The following is a 22,104-nucleotide window of genomic DNA, read 5'->3' as shown; positions in this document are numbered from 1 at the left end:
CCCATATTTCTTGGAGGCTTTGTTCATTTCTTTTTACTTTTCTTCTCTAACCTGTCTTCTTGCTTTATTTCATTAATTTCATCTTCAATCACTGATACCCTTTCTTCTACTTGATTGAATCGGTTATTGAAGCTTGTGTTTGCATCACAAAGTTCTCGTGCCATGGTTTTCAGCTCCATCCAGTTATTTAAGGTCTTCTCTACACTGTTTTTTCTAGTCAGACATTTGTCTAATCTTTTTTCAAGGTTTTTAACTTTCTTGCAATAGGTTTGTACATCCTCCTTTAGCTCTGAGGAGTTTGTTACTACCAACCTTCTGAAGCCACCTCCTGTCAACTTGTCAAAGTCATTCTCCGTCCAGCTTTTTTCTGTTGCTGGTGAGGAGCTGTGATCCTTTGGAGGAGAAGTGCTCTGATTTTTAGAAGTTTCAGCTTTTCTGCTCTGGTTTCTTCCCACCTTTGTGGTTTTATCTACCTTTGGTGTTTGATGTTGGTGACCTACAGATGGGGTTTTGGTGTAGATGACCTTTTTGTTGAGGTTGATGCTATTCTATTCTGTTTGTTAGTTTTCCTTCTGACAGGTCCCTCAGCTTCATTTCTGTTGGAGTTTGCTGGAGATCCACTCGAGACCCTGTTTGCCTGGGTATCACCAGCGAAAGCTGCAGAACAGCAAATATTGCAGAACAGCAAATACTGCTGCCTGATCCTTCCTCTGGAATCTTCGTCCCAGAGGGGCACCTGTCTATTTGAGGTGTCTGTCGGCCCCTCCTGGGAGGTGTCTCCCAGTTAGGCTACATGGGGGTTAGGGACCCACTTGAGGAGGCCGTCTGTCTGTTCTCAGAGCTCAAACGCCATGCTGGGAGAACCACTGTTCTTTTCAGAGCTGTCAGACTAGGGATGTTTAAGTCTGCAAAAGTTGTTTGCTGCCTGTTGTTTAGCTATGCCCTGCCCACAGAGGTGGAGTCTAGAGGCAGTAGACCTTGTTGAGCTGCAGTGGACTCCTCCCAATTCGAGCTTCCTGGCTGCTTTGTTTACCTACTCAAGCCTCAGCAAGGGTGGACACCACTCCCCCAGCCAGGCTGCTGCCTCTCAGTTTGATCTCAGACTGCTGCACTAGCAGTGATCAAGGCTCCGAGGGCGTGGGACCCACCAAGCCAGGCACAGGAGAGAATCTCCTTGTCTGCCGCTTGCTAAGACCTTGGGAAAAGTGCAGTATTTGGGTGGGAATGTCTGGTTTTCCAGGTAGTCTGTCGTGGCTTCCCTTGGCTAGGAAAGGGAAATCCCCTGACCCCTTGTGCTTCCCGGGTGAGGCAATGCCCCACCCCACTTCCGCTTGCCCTCCCAATAAGATAAACCAGGTACCTCAGTTGGAAATGCAGAAATCACCCGTCTTCTGCATCGATCACGCTGGGAGCTGCAGACAAAAGCTGTTCCTATTCAGCCATCTTCAAAACTACCAGTGGTTTTTATATTTTTAAAGGGTTGTTTAAACAAACAACATAGTTATCAGCAACTCTAACGGTAAAGCAGAGAGATATGCAACAGAGTGTGTGCTATTTTGCTGTTTTAAAAATAAATTCTGGCTGGGTGCAGTGTCTCACACCTGTAATCCCAGCACTTTGGGAGGCCAAGGCAGGTGGATCCCGAGGTCAGGAGATCGAGACCATCCTGGCTAACATGGTGAAACCCTGTCCCTATTAAAAATACAAAAAATTAGCCGGGTGTGGTGGCAGGCATTTGTAGTCCCAGCTACTCGGGAGGCTGAGGCAGGAGAATGGCGTGAACCCAGGAGGCGGAGCTTGCAGTGAGCCGAGATTGCACCACTGCACTCCAGCGTGGGCAACAGAGTGAGACTTCTTCTCAAAAAAAAAAAAAAAAAAAAAAAATTCTCCCCCACGTTAATCAGTATTTCATTACTGATCTTTCTTGAGTTACGAACTTCTATCTGTACATGTACAGGATATTTGTGTCTGAGTATTTTGTGGTACTTTAAACTCCATATATACAAAGTTGAGTTCAGTATCTTTGCTTTAACACTTTCTCCTCTTAATTTCTTATTTCACCCACATTCTACATAGTCTTCCTGGCCTGTGCCAAAAACCTGACAGTCTGACCAGATACCAGTCCACTGTTTCTACGTTGTTAGTAACACATAAATCTGTTTCTTCATTTCTTATTATCCTTAGTTAATTCAGACCTTCAGTTCAATATTACCCCTTATCAGTTCAACCTTGTTACTTGTATAATCTAATAATTTTCTTCCCATGCTTAAAATGTGTTTGATATATTAGGACTTGGGTTTAGGCTGAAGCCAGAATGTGGGGGATTAAGGAGCAAGTAGATTATGAAAAAAAAGCAACATTTAAATTCAGACTCTTGAGAGAGGAGCAGAATGGAATTGTGCATTCAAGTATTTCTGTAAGATACATTCTTATTACAGTCAACTGAGTGGTATGAAATATTTTATGTGGAAAATGTAAAAGCTCTAGGCACAAAGATAACATTTACAGAATATTTAAAAACTCCAAAAGGGGATCTTTAAATCAAGATTTTTATGCATTTTTCTGATAATCTACATGAATGAGATCTTATTAGTTTTTAAAAATTATCTTCATAATGGATATTTAATGCAAATAATTGAATGTAGTACAATTTTAGTAATGGAGAGTTAGGAAAGTGTTTAAAAATGCGTACATGGAAATTTTATTAAAACTTGAAAGAATTAGTACTTCAGATATTATTTAATACATTCATTCAGCATGTATGATTATATAAAGAATCATTGTATAACTACAGTTGACCCTTGAACAACACAGGGGGGTTAGAGTCACCAACCCCTTGTTTTTGTTGAACTTGTATTTGGTATTATGCTAGGTATTAGTATTTATTCCATAATCCATTATTTGTTTTCAAAAAGAGTGAGAGTATAAAAATGCATTTGTTTTTTAAAGAAATACAGTCCAGTTGATTTTTTTTTTTTTTTTTTTTTGAGATGAAGTCTCACTCTATCAGGCTGGAGTGCAATGGTGCGATCTCAGCTCACTGCAACCTCCACCTCCTGAGTTCAAGTTATTCCCCTGCCTCAGCCTCCCGAGTAGCTGGGACTACACTTGTGTGCCACCACACCTGGCTAATTTTTTTGCATTTTAGTAGAGACGGGGTTTCACCATGTTGGCCAGGATGGTCTCGATCTGCTGACCTTGTGATCCGCCTGCCTCGGCCTCCCAAGGTGCTGGGATTACAGGCGTGAGCCATTGTGCCCAGCCCCAGTCCAGTTGATTTAGAAAAAAACAAAAAGTACCTTCAAAGTTATTATAATTGAAATGTTACTTATACTAGAAAATAGAAATTTAGCTGTTAATTATAATTGTGTATAAGTATACATTACTATCAGAATTGTGCTAGGTACTATAGGGCATTTTATAGAAGCTTAAGCCAGTGAAATTAGTGTCTGCTGGGAAGTTGCAAATAGTTTACCAGAGAGTTAATTTTCTTTAATTCATGTTTCTTAGAATATTAAGTAAGACTTTTCAGATTCATTATCTGATTTTTTTTCTGATCTATCTGTTTTAAAGTAGATGTATTAAAATCTTTTATATTTGCCAATTTCTCAATGTAATTTTATCCGTTTTGCTTTATAGATTTTCTTTGTTTCCTTAGGACACCAAAATATACTAATTTTAAACTTCTTTTGAAAAGGTTGCTCCATTATTTGCTTTTTTAAAAAATACAGTGAATTCTCTGTTTGTATAGTTGAATTTCTTAGCAGTTCTTTCCTTATTTTAGTTTTTCTCATGGGCACTGGAATTTTCATTTGCAAGCTTATCTTGAGTCAGAGCTTCATAAGATGTATATTTCTCTCACGACTCCCCTTACTAACTTTTCCCTACTTTTAGTTTTATTATTACTTTCACAGGTTCATCAGTTCAGAACAGTTTTTATACTGGAATCACAGTTCTCTCTTCTCTTGAAGATATTACACATTCCCAAAATATATAACAATTTATCCTAGGTCTCGTGTAGCTGTTTCTGCTGCTTCCTTGTAGTTTAGGAAAATAACTTTTTATAACCAGAGTCTCCACCACAACTGAGTGCTTTTGAATGCTTTTCCTACGTTGCAGGAAGTAAACTCCTAGATGTCTTTGTTTACTTCATTTTCAAGAAATAGAAACTTCTGCCTTTGACACTATGAATTTCTTTGTATTTCTTCTTGACTGCAGATGTTACTTTGTTTTTGAATATGGCTATATATTTTTAATATTTAGTCTTTTATAATTGGTATGTGTTTCAGCTATGGGGTGGGATTTTGCATGAACCTTTAAGAGCGTCTTGACAAAGAATCATTATATAACTACAGTTGACCCTTGAACAACACGGGGGGTTAGAGTCACCAACCTGTTGTGTCATTAAAACTTCACATATGACTTTTGACTCCTCCAAAAGTTAACTACTAATAGCCTACTGTTGACCCAGAAGTCTTATCAAGTCAACTAGTACATATTTTGTATGTTTTATTTATTATATACTGTGTTCTTAAAGTAAGCCAGAGAAAATAAAATGTCATGAGAAAAATCATAAGGAAGAGAAAATGCATGCACAGTACTGTACTTTATTTATTGATGCTGTAAATTTATGTTGTCTGTTTCCAAGATGACTAGTCTGTCTGAAATGGTGGCAACCACAGTGGCAAACCTCAATCTATGGTACAAATCAAGCAGTTCAACTTTTTCTTGTAATATCATGCCTTTTCTTTGCTTCTTTGGAGCACTTTCAGATTGCTAGTGGCACTTCATATGGGTCCCATGGTGTTATTCAAGGTTTAGACTACTGTGCCGAAGACAATGAAAAATACACAAGAACCACAAGAAATCACTTTTTTACTGCAATACGCAGTTTACTGAAGACACGGAGATGATTAGTGTCACAGGATGTTTTAAGTTGATATTTATAAACCCTTGAGCTCACTGCATGGCAACGAGAGGTGTCTGTGAAATTATTACAGTAGTAAAGTATGTACTACAATTAATCTTATACATTTATGATTTAATACTGCATCTTTACATTTGTTTACATTTCTTTTAACTATCAATGGCACCATGTTTGTCTGTGTATATGTAAGTTTTGATACATTTTAACTTTTTATAATAGATTTCATGATACTAAATGGTAAAATAGACTAGTATCTACACATCTGTTATTCATTCATGACACATTCAACTCTTTCTTAATATTTTCTCTATTTTTAGGCCTTGTGGCTTTTCTGAGTTTTTCCACATTGTTGCAAATCTTAAAGATCATTTCAATATATTTATTTTTAAAAATTCATATATAATGGACCCATGCAGTTCAAATCTGTGTTCAAGGATAAATGTTTTTTGATTTTTAAAAGGTTTTTCTGTGCAACACATTTTAAAAAGGTTTTCTATGTAAAATCATCTTGAATAACAAAGTGGTTATAAACTTACAAGTTCCATACCATAAAGAAATACAGAAATTAAACCAAGATTCCTTTAGCTTCCATGTGCTTTGGTTTTTATTCATGATAGGACAAACAATGGGAGCAGATTATGAGACAGAGGAATAAGAAGTTAAACATGTATAGTATTAACTAATTGCAGTTATCAAAGAAGTAGTGAACTTGATAAAGTTATAGTAGTACTTGTGCTTCATGGAAGAAGATTGCACTATAACGTCACCACTGTGGCCAGTCATCTTTCTTGAGACCATAATGAAATGAAAGTAGAGAAATATTTATAGATAGGCATAAACTCATACTAATAAAAAGATTTGAAGGCAAGGGGGAGGTAATAATGGACAATATATTTCAACAAATTTGCAGAACATAGAGTGGCTGGGAATGGCTACAGAGGGACTACAGGAAAGGTAACTGATGGAATCCCAGAGAGATTTTGGGTTCATAAACAATCAATACAAGTGAACAAATATATGAAAAGTACAACAAAAAACAGGTATTTATTCAAGGTCATTATATGGAACATGGGCTCTACCTGAAATCCTTAAGTGCCACCTCCATCCCTGGTATTTACCACTAGGAATAACTATACAGCTCTCTCTTTTTAAAAACCTCATGATTTCATTGAGGGAAGTTAAAGCTTTCAACATGGATGTTTGTTTCCCAAAATAAAGTCTCCCTTCATTCTGAAATTTAACCAGGTCCACAGTCCCACAGTATCCATTCCTGATTCTGAAACAAAGCCTACCAGTTAGCCCATCCTTCCTCAAAGCATTCTACATAGAAAGCATCCAGTCAGTATCCACACTCAGGATAGAATTAGTGACAATTAGGTCTACTCAGTGGAGGAACAGCTGCTATTCAATAGAGGAAACCCACACTAGCTACCCAGAACTTTATTCTTAAGCATGGATAATTAAATAATCGTTGACTACTACAGTGGGATATCATACAGAAATGCAAATAAATGATACACAGTTACATATAACAACATGGTTGAATCTTGAACTATAGAAGCTGGACGTGAGAATACAGTTACATTTAATTAATATATTACATATACCAATAGGCAAAATAAGCTCATAGTAATTGGGAGAGGGTATCAGATGGTAAATGTATTAAAAATTCCAAGAAGTAGTTACCCCAAAAGTTAAGATATTGGTTACTTTTTTGGTGGGTGGGAATTATGATTTTGTGGGATACGTGGAAGGTATTGTTGACTGTGGGTTATACAAAGGTTCTCTATAATAAGGAGAACATTTCTGTTTTATATACTTTTCTGTATACATGTTAAATTTCACAGTAAAAAGTATTTATAGTCAAAAAAGGGATCCCACAGGAGACAATTCTATAAACATTTTTAATTCTCCATTTGAGTCAAATAACTTGGAGGAGGTATATTCATAGAATAAAAATAGGATACTGTGAAAAGGAAGCAATTAGAGAATGAAAAAAGAGTTCAGATTAAAAGTATGATTGCTGACATTAAAGCTTCAGTGATGAGACTAAAGATATTGATTTAATAAAGTTCCTGGAATATACAGGAAGACTAAAAGACTAAAATTTGAGAGAAGAGAATAATAGAAACTCAGTCCAGGAGGTTCAATTTCCAATTAATGAGCATTTCAGAGGAAATAACTGAAAAAGTGGAATACAGAAAATATCAAAGAAATAGAAAAGATTTTTCCCAGAGCTGAAAGATACTGATCTGTAGTTTGAAAAGTGCCTAGCACAATGACTGTCGGAACAAACAAATAAAAAAAGACTGTACCTAAATTTAATCAATGTTTAAGTGAAGATTATCAACCTCGGAGAAGAGACCTGAGTGTGAGGAAGTAAGATTGGGAACATATTAAGCCTATTAAAAAATAACATCAGATTTCTTACCAATTATACTGGATGTTAGAAGGTATTGGAATGGTACTTTCAAGAAGCTCTGGGGGAAAATTATTTCCAACCTTGAATTTGATACCCATATGAAATAAAATTAAATGAGAGAGCATAACAATGACATTTTCAGATGAAAAGGTTTACATCCCACACACTCTTTTGTGGGAAGTTATTTCAGAATGTGATTCAGTAAAGCAGGTATAGACAAAGACATAGGACTGAAGAAGCAATAGGCATAACTCTGGAAAGCAAGAAAAGAGAAGTGACAAGATGACAGCTGTGGACTATGCCTAGTAAATGACCAGATTGGGAGGAAGGTCTCTAGGGTAGTAAGGAGCGAGGGGTGACTCAGTATAAGTAACATGGTTGATAGGCTAGGATACAATAAATGATTAGGGAAAGTGATGGGACACAATAGGAAACCAGTTAGAAAATCTGGAGAAAACGAAAAGCTATACAAGAAAGTCATAGTTAAAACATAAGGACAACCAAAATGCAGCGTGATTTTACACAGTTGACGTCTAAGAAAAGACTGGGCAGCTGATAAGATGGTAGTGTCACTGAATGAGTCAATACATTTTGACTTAACCGCAAAATTGAGGTTGTAATATTGATGGGAATATTTTGTCATAGTTGTTTTGATACATAAATGTTTTAAAATAGTTCCTCTTCAAATGTAAAATCACTGCTCTTGTACATTACCAAAAAATGTGCCCAAAAGGTACCACTAACCTTTACCCCATCCCAAATGCCCATTAAGTATAAGGAACTCTCCCTATCTCTTCATTTTGGTATTGTTTTAATATTTTACAAGTTATATGTTAACTTTTATGATTTTTTGTGATTATAAAATGTGTCAATTTGTTAGAATTAATTTGGCTTCTAACTATATTATATAAATCCATCATTATAAACTTATTAAATGTAAGTATAAGTATGGAAAGCTATTCAAAATTTAATTGTGAATTTCTTGTGCTATCTGAAATGTAGAATAAGACATCTTATTATTGCCCTGTCTTCTGCTCCTCCAAGTGACTTCTGTAATACCCAGCCACTTAATCTTTGAGATTCAGGAAGCTTTCATAAAGCAGAGGTGTCCTTTTAGATATTTAGATGGAAAATAAAGAATATCATTAAACTAATCTTAGTTGAAAGCAAATGGCTTTTTTTTTTTTTTTTTCCTTGAGACAGAGTCTCACTTTATTGCCCATACTGGAGTGCACTGTTGCAGTCTCGGCTCACTGCAACCTCTGCCTCCCGGATTCAAGGTATTCTCATGCCTCAGCCTCCCAAGTGGCTGGGATTACAGGCGTGCACCACCATGCCTGGCTAATTTTTGTATTTTTAGTAGAGATGGGGTTTCACCATGTTGGCCAGGCTGGTCTGGAACCCCTGACCTCAAGTGATCCTATCACCTCAGCCTCCCAAAGTACTGGGATTACAGGTGTGAGCCACCACACCTGGCTGCAAATGGCCATTTTATATAAAGTTCAAAACCTGGCAAAACAAATTTATGGTGATAATAGAAATTAGAAAAAAATGGTATCATTTGGGGCTGGGCGCGGTGGCTCAAGCCTGTAATCCCAGCACTTTGAGAGGCCGAGACGGGCGGATCACGAGGTCAGGAGATCAAGACCATCCTGGCTAACCCGATGAAACCCCGTCTCTAGTAAAAAAAAATACAAAAAAATAGCCGGGCGAGGTGGCGGGCGCCTGTAGTCCCAGCTACTCGGGAGGCTGAGGCAGGAGAATGGCGTAAACCCGGGAGGCGGAGTTTGCAGTGAGCCGAGATCCGGCCACTGCACTCCAGTCTCGGCGACAGAGCGAGACTCCGTCTCAAAAAAAAAAAAAAAAAAAAAAAAAAAAAAGGTATCATTTGGTATTGACTGTGAAGGCCACATTAGGAAAACTTTTATGATGCCAGAAATGTTCTATAGTTTTATCTTAGTAGTGGCTTTGTTGGTATATACATGTGTAGACATCAAAATTATATACTTAGCATTAAATAAAAAAGTGAGAAGTAATAGCATTTGAGATGAGGTGAAAGTGAATTATGGGAGTATTAGCAGACATATTGCCTAAGGTGAATGATAGCTCTTTTCCCCCATTTGTTACTTTCTACAACAAAAGATGGTTTTTAATTATATAAGTTACAGGTATTTAGATAATTATAAGTGTCTAAAGTTAAAATTGAAGGTCTCCTTCCTTAGAGCATTGCTTGAGTCCAGGAGTTTGAGATAAAATCTTTTCTATGTATACACCAACATTCTTTAAACACACATTTTGAGAAGTATCAAACTATATATATAATTCTGAAATTTGCTCCACCTCCACAACTCAACAGCATATAATAGATATCTTTTAGTGTCAGATTATAGACTCACCCTGATTCTCTTTAATGATTGTGCAATCCTCCATAGTATGTTTATATCGTAACTTAGCCTCCTCCCTAAACATTTCAGGTTATCTTTAGTTTTTTACTAATGAAAATAATTCTGATTAACTTTTTTTTACATCTGTATTTGTATATTTCTGTAAATATTGTTATAGGATAATTCCAGAACTACAATTCCTAGGTTAAATTTTGTTAGCTATCACAAAATTGTCCTTCAATTTCAGCAATTGGGAACGATAATCTTGCCAACATTGGATATTATCAATCTTTTAAAATGTTTGCTGATCTAATAGACAAAGATGGAATCTCACTGTTTTAATTTGCCTTTCTCTGATCACTAGTGAAATTGGGCATCCTTTCTTATGTTAATTATCAATTGATGTTTCTTTTTTTGTTAATTTTGTGTGCCCTATTTTAATTCTCCTTATTTGTCAGGAGTCGTCGTTTATGAGAATAATCCTTTTCTTATTACGTATGTTGCAAATTTCTTCTCCAACTTCTTGTCTTTTAGATTTGTCTTTTAGCTTTACCTTATGAAGCTATCCATTGTTCCTTTATGACTCCTTCATTTTGTATTTTCTTAAGATCATTTACTTAGGAAGACCAGATATATTCTTATATTTTGTTCTGGAAACTTACTCTTTTGCATTTTACTTTTAAATCATTAATCATCCACAAATGTATTTCATGAGCTAAATATATGAATATTAGTAAGCTTTTTTTCCCCCCAAAATGGATAGCCAGTTTTTGCCATAAACCACTGAATAATCTATCTTTTCCTCACCAATTTAAAAACCAGGGATAGTACTATATGAATGAATGAGGATTATAAGAAATGTACTTTTTTTTTTTTTTAATGCAGAGAGGAGGATGTCAGTTTTGAAGCAGAGGTCAATGATATAGGACAGGGTTTGTAGAAAGTCAAGGATAAAAGAATGTGGTTGCCTTGGGAGCTGCTGTAGTGTCAAACTGGATAGGTTTAAAAGTATAGGTGGGATGAAGTAAGAGTATATCTAGGACAGACAAATATAGGCACACCCATATGTTTATATGCTTAGCTCTATGCTTTGCTTTACTGCTCTTCACAGATATTGCAGGGTTGGTGTGTGTGTTTGCAGATTACAGATCTGTGATAACCTTGTGCTGAGCAAATCTGTCAGTATCGTTTTTTGGACAGCATGCGTTTGCTTTGTGTCTCTGGGTCACATTTTGGTAATTTTTGCAATATTTCAAATTTTTTCCTTAGCATTATGTCTCTTATAGTGATCTGTAATCAGTGATCTTTGATGTTACTATTGTAATTGTTTTGGGTAGCATGAAGAGCACCCACAGAAAATGACAAACTTAATAAATTATGTTGTGTGTGTTCTGACTGCTCGACCAGCTGGCCATTTCCCTGTCTCTCGCCTTTGGCCTCCCTGTTCTTTGAAACAACAATATTAATATAAGGCCAATTAATAACTCTACAGTGTACACCTAGTATGCATCAATATTAATCCTTCAATGGCCTCTAACTATTCCAAGTAAAAGAGTCATATGTCTCTCACTTTACATCAAAAGCTAGATACAATTAAGCTTAGTGAGGAAGGCATATCAAAAGCCGAGAGAGTCCAAAGGCTAAGCCTCTTGCACCAGTTAGGCAGATTGTGAAAGGAAAGGAAAAGTTCTTGAAGGAAATTAAAAGTACTATGCCAGTGAACATATGAATAATGAGGAAACAAAATGGCCATATTGCAGACATGGGAAAAGTCTGAATGGTCTGGGTAGAAGATCAAACCATCTGCAACATTCCCTGAATCCAAAACCTCATCCAGAGCAAGGCCCTAACTCTCTTCAATTCTGTGAATGCTAAGAGAGGTGAGGAAGCATCAGGAGAAGAGTTTGAAGCTTACAAAGGTTGGTTTATGAAGTTTAAAGAAGGAAGCTGCCTCTAAAACATAAAGGTGACAGGTGAGGCAGCAAATGCTTATGTAAAAACTGCAGCATGTGATCCTGAAGATCTAACTAAATTAATTGATGAAGGCGGCTACACTAAACAACAGATTTTCAATGTAGATGAAACAGATTTCTACTGGAAGAAGATGCCATCTCATAGCTAAAGAGAAGTCAGTGCTTGGCTTTCAAGGACAGGCTAATGTTGGGGGCTAATGCAGCTGTTGATTTTAAGTTGAAGCCAGTGCTCATTTACCATTCTGAAAATCCTAGGGCCTTTAAGAATTTTGCTGCATCTTACTCCCTGTGTGGTCTGTAATGGAACAACAAAGTTCAGATGAGAGCACATCTGTTGATGGCAGAGTTTACTGAATATTTTAAGCCCACTGTTGGGAACTGCTAAGCAAAAAAGATCTCTTTCAAAATATTGCTGCTCATTGACAATGCACCTGGTCACCCATTTTCTGTGGTGAAGATGCCCAAGGATATTAATGTTGGTTTCATGCCTGCTAACAACATCCATTTTGCAGCCCATGGGTCAAAGAATGATTAAGATTCTCAAGTCTTGTTATTTAAGGATTGCATTTTATAAGGCTATAGCTGATATGGATAGTGATTCCTCTGACAGATCTCAGCAAAGTAAATGGAAACCCTTCTGGAAAGGAGTCACTATTCTAGATGCCATTAAGAACATTTGTGGTTCATGGGAGGAAGTCAAAGTATCAACATTAACAGGAGTTTGGAAGAATTTGATTCCAGTCCTCATGGGTGATTTTGAGGGGTTCAAGCTCAAGTGGAGGAAGTAACCGTAGATATGGTGGAAATAGCAAGAGAACCAGAATTAGAAGTGGGGCCTGAAGATAGGACTGAGTAAGACTTGAATGGATGAGGAGTTGCTTCTTACAGATGAGCAAAGAAAGTGGTTTCTTGAGATGGAATCTACTCCTGGTGAAGAAGCTATGAACATTGTCGAAATGACAACAAAGGTTTAGAATATTATGTAAACTTAGTTGATAAAGCAGCATCAGGATATGAGAGAGTGGACTCCAAGTTTGAAAGAATTTTTACTGTGGACAGAATGCTGTCAAACAGCATCACATGCTACAGAGAGATCTTTCGTCTTACAGAGAAATCAAACAGGAAGAATCATTCAATACAGCAGATTTCATTGTTGTCTCATTTTAAGAAATTGACCCAGCCACCCCAGCCTTCAGCAGCCACCACCCTGATGAGTCAGCAGCCATCATCAAGGCAAGACCCTCCACCAGCAAAAAGAATGTGACTTGCTGAAAGCATCAGATGATCATTTGCATTTTTAGCAATAAAGTATTTTTAAAATTAAGATATGAACACTGTTTATTTAAACACAATGCTGTCAACACAACTTTTATACCTACTGGGAAACCAAAAAGTTTGTGTGACTCACTTTGTTGCCATATTTGCTACATTGCAGTAGTCTGTAAACAAACTTTCTGTATCTCTGAGGTATGCCTGTGTGTACTAAAATTTGTATAAATAGTAATCAAGGGTAGGAAGTCAACAGCTATTTATGTTATGCAAGGTGATATTATAAAGGAATTCTTGGGTGTTTTTTCTTTTTTTTTTTTTTTGAGACAGAGTCTCGCTCTGTCTCCCAGGCTGGAGTGCAGTGGCTGGATCTCAGCTCACTGCAAGCTCCGCCTCCCGGGTTCCCGCCATTCTCCTGCCTCAGCCTCCCGAGTAGCTGGGACTACAGGCGCCCGCCACCACGCCCGGCTAGTTTTTTTTTTTTGTATTTTTTTAGTAGAGACGGGGTTTCACCGTGTTAGCCAGGATGGTCTCGATCTCCCGACCTCGTGATCCGCCCGTCTCGGCCTCCCAAAGTGCTGGGATTACAGGCTTGAGCCACCGCGCCCGGCCGGGTGTTTTTTCTTTTTGTAGATGTATTTTAATTTATTATCTTTGGCTTAGGAATTACCATTAACCATTGTATAGGAACATGTCTTAAGAGTAAGCTCTTTTTGCTTAACATCCGATTTAAGTCGAGCTTTCATATTTAGTCATAACTTATTTATTTAAAGCTATTAATATATAAAAGGTAATTATCAATTCTGGAAAAGTTTGGCTCTATGACTGTGTACAAACTAATTCAAGAAAAAGACTACTAAGTACGTGAAGCACCACATCCAGAGAAAAAAGATTTTCTAGAAAATTCGATACACATATAGAGGAAAGTGATTATGTGTATACTTATGGGACTAAATTTGAAGTGTGTTGGAAATGGGGTTGTCAGTGTGATTTTAAAATTATTGACCTGTAACAGAGTCATTATAATTGAAAATATTGCTTTATTTGTCTTGTCTTCCCTTGCCTTTACCTCTATCCTTCTGTTTTCTCCTTTGTTACAGACCATACATCTGTCGGCGGTCTGGGAGACAGTTTTTATGAATACTTACTGAAAGCATGGTTGATGTCAGATAAAACAGACCATGAGGCAAGAAAGATGTATGATGATGCTATTGAGGTGACTATTTCCAGAACATTTTTCTACTTAACAGATTGAACGTACAGTGTATTTGGTAGTGACTAGATGACTATCTTATAACCATTTTATTATAGACATTCAGTAAATATGTATAAGCATTTTATTATATGCATTCACTATAGAGTTTGCTACTATTTTAATAGAAAAGCCTCATATTTTAAGTCTTCTTTTATTTTGGCATTTTAAAGAAATTTTTGAAGAAAGAATTTATTGTAGGCCGGGTGAAGTGGCTCACACCTGTAATCTCAGCACTTTGGGAGGCCGGGGTAGGCAGATCATTTGAGGTTGGGAGTTCAAGACCAGCCTGGCCAACATGGTGAAAACCCATCTCTACTTAAAATACAAAAATCAGCTGGGCATGGTGGTGCATGCCTGTAGTCCCAGCTACTTGGGAGGCTGCGGCGGTAGAATCACTTGAACCTGGGAGGTGGAGGTTGCAGTGAGCTGAGGTCTCATCATTGCACTCCAGTCTGGATGACAGAGCGAGACTCTGTGTCAACAATAAATAAAATAAAATAAGAATTTATTTTAGTGTATTCATGAAAATTGATTTTATTTACTTTTAGTTAATGTTTGCAGAGACTGGAAAACTTCTGACTTTGTATACATTTTCATAAACGTTTTTTCTTTCAAATGACCCCTTTGAATTTACACATTGAGAGCCTTATGGGTAAATACTTAACTAATGACAACACATGTATATAGTATTTTCTACGTGCCAGGCACTGTTCTAACCCTTCTTACATGTATGAGATCATTTAATCATTATCACCATTTTACACATGAGGACCTTAAGGAACAATGAAGTTAAAGTAAAGGTTGCTTTAACTACTAATCATACATAATAGTTTCTAAACTATTAAAGGTTGCTAAAGGTTGTGTTGCTGGTAATTGATGGGGCCTGGAACTGAACAGTCTGGCTGCTGAGCCAGTGCTTTTAACCACTGTCTTATATTGTTTCATATTTAAATGACTTCATACCATGATATTGTGACAGTTTATAATTGGAACAAGATTCATTCTAGGAAGAATTTATATGGAGTATTTCTAAGAAAAAACTGAAATAGAAAAGTAAGTTAAAAGTGTGTTAAGTAAGTGTGTTTAGCAGGTTATTAGCTTCCTGCTTTATTATAAACTGATATCCACTTGACGATTTTAATTACTTTTTAAAAGTTGTATATTTTGTATATAACAACACTGTGCTGATGTAGTCAGTAATTAGTTGTCAGAGTTATAATTTTTGTTTGGTTTGTCTTTTTCATTAAACCAAGAATCTTATCCATTTTATATCCCTACTCTTTAGGCACCTAATTTGCTATAATTGTTTTTTAAAAATGCGCAGGAGTTGAACTTAATATGTGGCTCATGGTGTTTTGCCCATTATAGGTACTCAACAAGTGTTTGTTGAGATATTGTGTTAAATAATAAATTGAACTAAAGGTACAACAAAGAATATAAATTTTAGTAGGAGAACTTTATTCTCTTTTATTAAAATTTAAACCTAGAAAGTTTTATGATCCAGATAGGTTATTATCTGGGAAGAATTTAATATTCTTAGAACCATATTGTTAAAAATAGCTCTTAGTAATTCCCACTAGACTGTGGCCTCCTTTGAGGGCAGAGACTAATTTGCTTATCATTATCTCAGCATCTAGCACGTTACTTGAAACATAATAAGTATTCAATAGTATTTGATAAATGCATGAATATATTTAATATATTTGAGAAAATGTGGTGTATCATATCCCATAATAAATTAATTTTTGCTGTTTTCTTGTAATTTTCTTTAAAACTATTTTGACTTTTGCTTAATTTTTTCCAAAGGAAAAAAATTATATTTGTCATGCTTTTTTAATTGTACATGCTTTGAAAGGCATGATAACTATTTTGAAAGTTAACCTTATAAATTCACACTATTTTTCATGAATCATCTGCTATATGTTGTGTATTCTGTAAATATTTCTGTACTTGCTTTCTTTTCCCTGTTTTTATTAGTTTTATTAGTTATTAAGTCAAGAATAGGTACCTAATAAATGTTTTTTAATAGTTGGTCAGCTTTCACTTTGAGACATGATCTCAAGTATGCAGTCTTTGCAGTGTTAATTATTTTCAAAAATTATTGTTAGAATATTGTAAAATAAATGACATATGGAATGTATGAAAGAGATAGGAATGCCCACTTAAGACTCATTCTAATTTGAAATACGTTATTTTTAAACTTTGTCTTTCTGAGCTATTTTACTTAAATTATTCCATACCCATCCTACCTTACTGTGTTCTTACAGATATCCATATCCCTGGTTTCTACTTTCTTTTAAAATTATTGGTAAAAAAAAACCCTAGTGAACTGCCTTTTACTTTAGTTCTAGTAAGTCCATGTGGATATACTTGGATATCTTTTAATTGTAATATGGTAAGATTTATGTTATAATGAACAGAAATGACAAAATGACAAACATATGAATACCATCTTTTAGGCATTTTTGGAATACCTTTTATGTGGAAAACATGCTAGTATCATGAGGTTCAGAAACATGAAAAATACCACCCCATACTCAAAAAACTTTACTTGTGCTTCAGAGTACTATGGTTAAAACAATGACAAAAACTTATTACTTAATAATTAAACATGTATTGAGTGCACACTACATTATATGCCTTCTGGAATATAGGTGATCAGTAAGACATAGTCACTCCAGTTCTGTAAAACTCACATTATTATTACAGAGAATATAGAATAAAATTTTCCAATCCTGATTGTTATTAAACTTGTCAGCGAACAACTGACAATAAAAATATTCCTTTTTGTCAGAAAGAAAAGTTAACTACTAATCATACATAATAGTTTCTACTAAAGAAAACTGAGTTAATGGCCATTGCTTATACTTTTCCATAGAAATACCTCTAAAGGTAGAAAATAGCTCATCTCAGCAAAGTCTAAGAACATATTCCAAAGGAGCAAAGCTCTTGAAAATCTCATTTTAAAAATGAAACGTGATTGTTATACTCTGATATACTCAAGTTTAGTATAGACTGTTTCTCTCACCATTCCCACATCTTTTGAGTAAAATTTATATTCCAGGAAGATAGACAATGTTTATAATATGGCTTCTCTTATCCATGACAATGCATCCAAAACAAATGCCTAAGTCTGAGAAGTAAGGGACTAAAGATAATACTATGTAGAAGGTAATCTTTAGGCCAAGTCTCTCCTCTTCCACTCTGTCTTATTATGGTAGTGATTCAGGTATTTGTTCCAGATTATATGCAGTTTGATCCTCCACTCCAACACTTACTATTAATTAAGTCTCTTAGTTTGGGAAAGTTACTACTTTATAGACTATCGTATTACCCAGGTTTTATAATGGCCAGAAGGATATAGTAAGTTTGAACACTTAATAGTTTGCATCTAAAACTTTGAATATCTTTTCTTTCCTATAGGCTATAGAAAAACATCTTATTAAGAAATCTCGTGGAGGTCTTGTCTTTATTGGAGAATGGAAGAATGGGCACTTGGAAAAAAAGATGGGGCATTTGGCCTGCTTTGCTGGGGGAATGTTTGCACTGGGAGCAGATGGTTCCAGAACAGATAAAGCTGGTCATTATTTAGAACTGGGGGCAGAAATTGCACGTACTTGTCATGAGTCATATGACAGAACTGGTAAGAATATTAATAAGGCTAATTATATAGTCTAAAATAATCTCTAAAAATGTATTTAGCAATAAGAAGAATATGTAGGTGCTTGTTACTTCCAGATAGTTGACACCAACCTGGCAAATCATTTTCTTAAAAACTTGAATTTTAATTCTGGAAATGTGTCTCTGCATTATTTTTTAAATTCTGAATTCTGCTGCTATTTCTGTTAAAGATTTTGAAGCAATTGTTTTAAAGACAAGAATCGTGGGGTATTTGGGAATAAATGGAATAACATTTATTTTAATATAAGAATCCATTTTTGCCATTTCAGCTTCTATAAAAACAGTTACTTAAAAGAACATAAAATTGACTGATTTCAGTTACATTGCCTTGCCTATCCTCTTGTGATAAAAAGAATAACCAAAAGATGATAGTATTTATCTTTATTGGTGTCTGGCTAACTAGTAGTTTTTCAGTTAGTTCACCAATAGTTTTTGGAATTGTTTATGGCTTTAACTAAAAAGATCCTCTGACATTGCATTGGGCAAATATTTTCTGAACTTCAGTGTCATTACTTAGAAAAGGAGATGATTCTTCAATGGTGACAAAAATTGGTTTGGTTGGGGCTGAAAAAATTTTTACTGTTTGTGTGTAAAGCACAGATATACATATAGTCATACATAGATACACAGTATATATTTGGTATTAAAATTTTATGGAGGGAGAAGGCAATTAGACTTTTTTTAAAAAGGCAAAACGCTTCTTAGGGGTGCAGTAATGAAAAGGGGCTGAAAAACACTGGACTAGACCTTCCAAGATTTTCTCTGGCTTTAAAAACATGAGTTTCTATATGAGGTAATGGATAATGAGCTCCCTGAAAGCCAAAAAACTAGAAATTTCTATTTGATTTCAGAAGTCAAATCATTAATTTTATCAAATAACAATTTCTGTTTTAGGGTTACTTTATCATCAGACACCATGAAACAAATATGATTGACCTAAAATTTATGCTAGTTCATAAATCTGTCAAGTTATTTTTATACAGTAAGGAATTATTAACTTATGGCAAAATTGATTCTTCAGTTTTCTCGTTAACTAAATCAAGGGTTCCCTTTCTTGAAAGAATATAAGTCAAGAGGACAGTGAAGTAGTGTTATTTCAGGGTAGTTTAAGTGTTGGTGTGTAATACATATAAAGGCAGTGATCTGAGTTTGAAATAGAGGCTAAATTAAATTATCGTGTTGATATAGAATGTCAATTATGCACTTAAAATATAGCTAAAACATTAGTAAAACATTGAGGACCAGGATGGATATTCATAGAGGCTAAATTAAATTATTGTGTTGATATAAAATGTCAATTATGCACTTAAAATATAGCTAAAATCAGTAAAACATTGAGGACCAGGATGGATATTCAATTTTATATTAGGATCCACGAGAATAAGGATTGTTATTTAACCGAAAATCAAATAATAGACCTAAAATAATTGAATTTCATATAGCATACATACTAAAATATGGCATATCATAGTTATTATAATTAAATATTTGCTCCATGAAATAGGGAACAGCCATTATATGCCAAGTATTATGCTAGATGCTTATAGGTTAAAGTATGAACAAGATACATTCCCTGCCTTTCAGAAATTCATAGTGTATCGGAGTTATGAAAGGATTTCCTTATATTTCTGGTTTTCACATTTCATAATGACATTGCTGATGCTGATTCTTTTTCTGATTGTCATTTTCACATTGCAAGTTGATGAACCTGTGACCCTCTTTGTTATGGTAAACCAAAACATGATTATTTGATTTGTGTCCTGTATTTTCAAGTCTTCTGTTGTTTTTACTTGTCTTTAATCTCAATTTAGATCCTTTAATTAAAAAGTACAATCCTAGTTTTGCTAACTTTCCAGCAGGTTATTAATCCTCTGCTGTGTTTTCTTATAGCTGTGCTATAATTTTTGGCCGCCGTATTTTAAAATATCCATTCATTTCTCCTTAATAGTTATTCCAGCTAAATTTACACTGTAATTATCTACAACTAAATCAATTCATGATCTAAGTTCTAAAATGTTTTCTTATACGTGTGTATTATGGCAAAATGTCTTTAAAAATTACCTTGCCTTAAAAAAAATTCCACACAGTATAATTATCTATGTACTTTTATTTCGGACCACAGTGGACTATATGATGTGCAAATGTCTAGGTTTGCATTTGTTTCCAAAAGATTACTAGACTCTTATTGGTAGAATTGGATTTAGCAGTATGTTGATACACATTATTCTGAGAAACATTTTATGTGAGAATAATAGGAATATTTATAAGTCTATTTTAAGAAAACCAAATGTGGATCTTAAAATGACTCATTTTGCACTGAGTGCAAACAGCAACAATAAAAATAAACAACAAAAATTACTTAATATTCTATTCTTTCAGGGAAGAAAGAAGTCCTTGCAAACAAACTTAAATGGTTTATTTTGCTCAGTTATTTCTTTTGTCATGTTACAGCATTAAAGCTAGGTCCTGAATCATTCAAGTTTGATGGTGCAGTGGAGGCTGTGGCTGTCCGGCAGGCTGAAAAGTATTATATCCTCCGTCCAGAAGTAATTGAAACCTATTGGTACCTATGGCGATTCACTCATGATCCAAGATACAGGCAATGGGGCTGGGAAGCAGCACTGGTAAATAAGCCAATATTCCATTTTATCTGAAAGAGTGTTACATCATGCCCTCCTATGATGCCATGTATCCTCACCCATGTTACCTCATTTTTAGTATCTGTAGGGCAGTTTTTGTTTATCTGATGAAGAAACTCTTAGTCAATTTAAGTTTCTTGGCAGTAGAAATAAATCTTACAATACATATTAAATATATATTAAAATATTAAAATATTTTTAAAATATATAAATATATATATTTCAAAGGAGGAATTTTTAATGGTTAGTAGGTAAAGGAAGCAAGGGTTTACTCTTAAAATGCTAGTCTTTCAGGGAATCCATGGCTATCAGTACCTAGGGAGGAAAAAATTATTAGTCTTTTATAAAAGTATAGCTTATTCCCAGGGGTAAGGGGTTGTTTTATTCTTTGAGATTTACTAATTGTGATAAATAGCACTAATTATGGTGACTATTCATATTCAAATTGTTTAACTTAAGCTTACAATCTAGATAGAATGATTAAGGAATCCCAAATGAGGTCAGTAGTGCTGGTAAATTGCCCAGACAGGAATGTATGAGATATGTTTTAGGGCGAGATGTATACCAATTTGTGTAAAGAGAACGTTGCACAGTGGCAAAGCGGGAGAGAAGATTGGAGACATTATGTAGACAGCCTTACACACCAAATCAAAGGTTCTTAGTTGTTCAGGAAATAAGACGTGTGTGCACAACTCCCTCCCTGCAATATACACTATCTTAGTTACTTATGTCAGCTACTGTGTAAGTGCTGTCATATGCGAAGTGGTAATAGAAAGTTCTTTGCTTATCCAAAAAGCCCTTCAAATCTTGTTTTTCTTTTTTCCTTAGCATCTTCTACCTGCAAAAGCTGCTTGACTTTTGAGAATTCCTTACAGAACTACTAAATGTTTTATAAGGGGGAAGGAACTCCTGAAGGCTTTTTTCAGTGGGGAGTAACAAAGCAAAAGGATCTGATTGTAATCCACAAGTTGGTGGGTTTGGGAGACCACAGCCATAACCTAGGAATAATGTGAGATCTTGAACTAAGGGGAGTACACTTATTTTTCACCTGTCATTCAGACCTAGGTAGTCCTCCTGGACTTTAACAATAAGAGCATATTAATGGAAGCAAGTGGTTACACAGGACAGGAACAGATGCAGCATTTATTGATGCTGCTTTTCCTTGGCTCCTTGGGTCCAGAAGTGGGAGCACGGCTACTAGTGAAATTCTCTGTGTAGGAGGGTGCTGCCACAGTTGAGAAGACAGCCAAACTATTGCCACAGTGGTTTGGGAATAGAATGCACACACACTTCTATTGTTAGCAGTGGCTTACTAATGCTTCCGTAAATTAAGCACTATTTTATGTAAGGGAAATAGATAGGTAAAATAATCATATAATGAACCTGTTTCATTTGAACATCCCCTGTTATTTAATGCTTCTTATTTAGAGGAGTGAGGGGGATATGTCTGAATCATGTGAGGAGTGGAAAGTGGTGGCAGAAGCACTTTTTGTCATTGAGGAGTACTTTAGGATAATTCATCCATTTCCTAAGGTCCTTTTTTCCTGTGTGCTT

General features: G+C 35.4%; 1 protein-coding gene across 2 annotated transcripts in view; it reads left to right on the top strand.

Annotated features, from left to right (window-relative positions):
• Positions 1-22,104, top strand: part of MAN1A2 (mannosidase alpha class 1A member 2) — a 160,340-nt gene that overhangs the window by 113,630 nt on the left and 24,606 nt on the right. For both annotated transcript variants that reach the window (XM_028844502.2, NM_001261288.1), the window contains 3 exon segments: positions 14,076-14,191; positions 17,654-17,873; positions 20,363-20,535. In XM_028844502.2, coding sequence (XP_028700335.1) covers positions 14,076-14,191; positions 17,654-17,873; positions 20,363-20,535 — 509 coding nt within the window.

Source organism: Macaca mulatta, chromosome 1, assembly GCF_049350105.2.
Source record: "Macaca mulatta isolate MMU2019108-1 chromosome 1, T2T-MMU8v2.0, whole genome shotgun sequence".
Lineage (NCBI taxonomy): Eukaryota > Metazoa > Chordata > Mammalia > Primates > Cercopithecidae > Macaca > Macaca mulatta.
The sequence above is the reverse complement of the archived record's forward strand: the minus strand, read 5'-3'. Positions and strand labels throughout refer to the sequence as shown.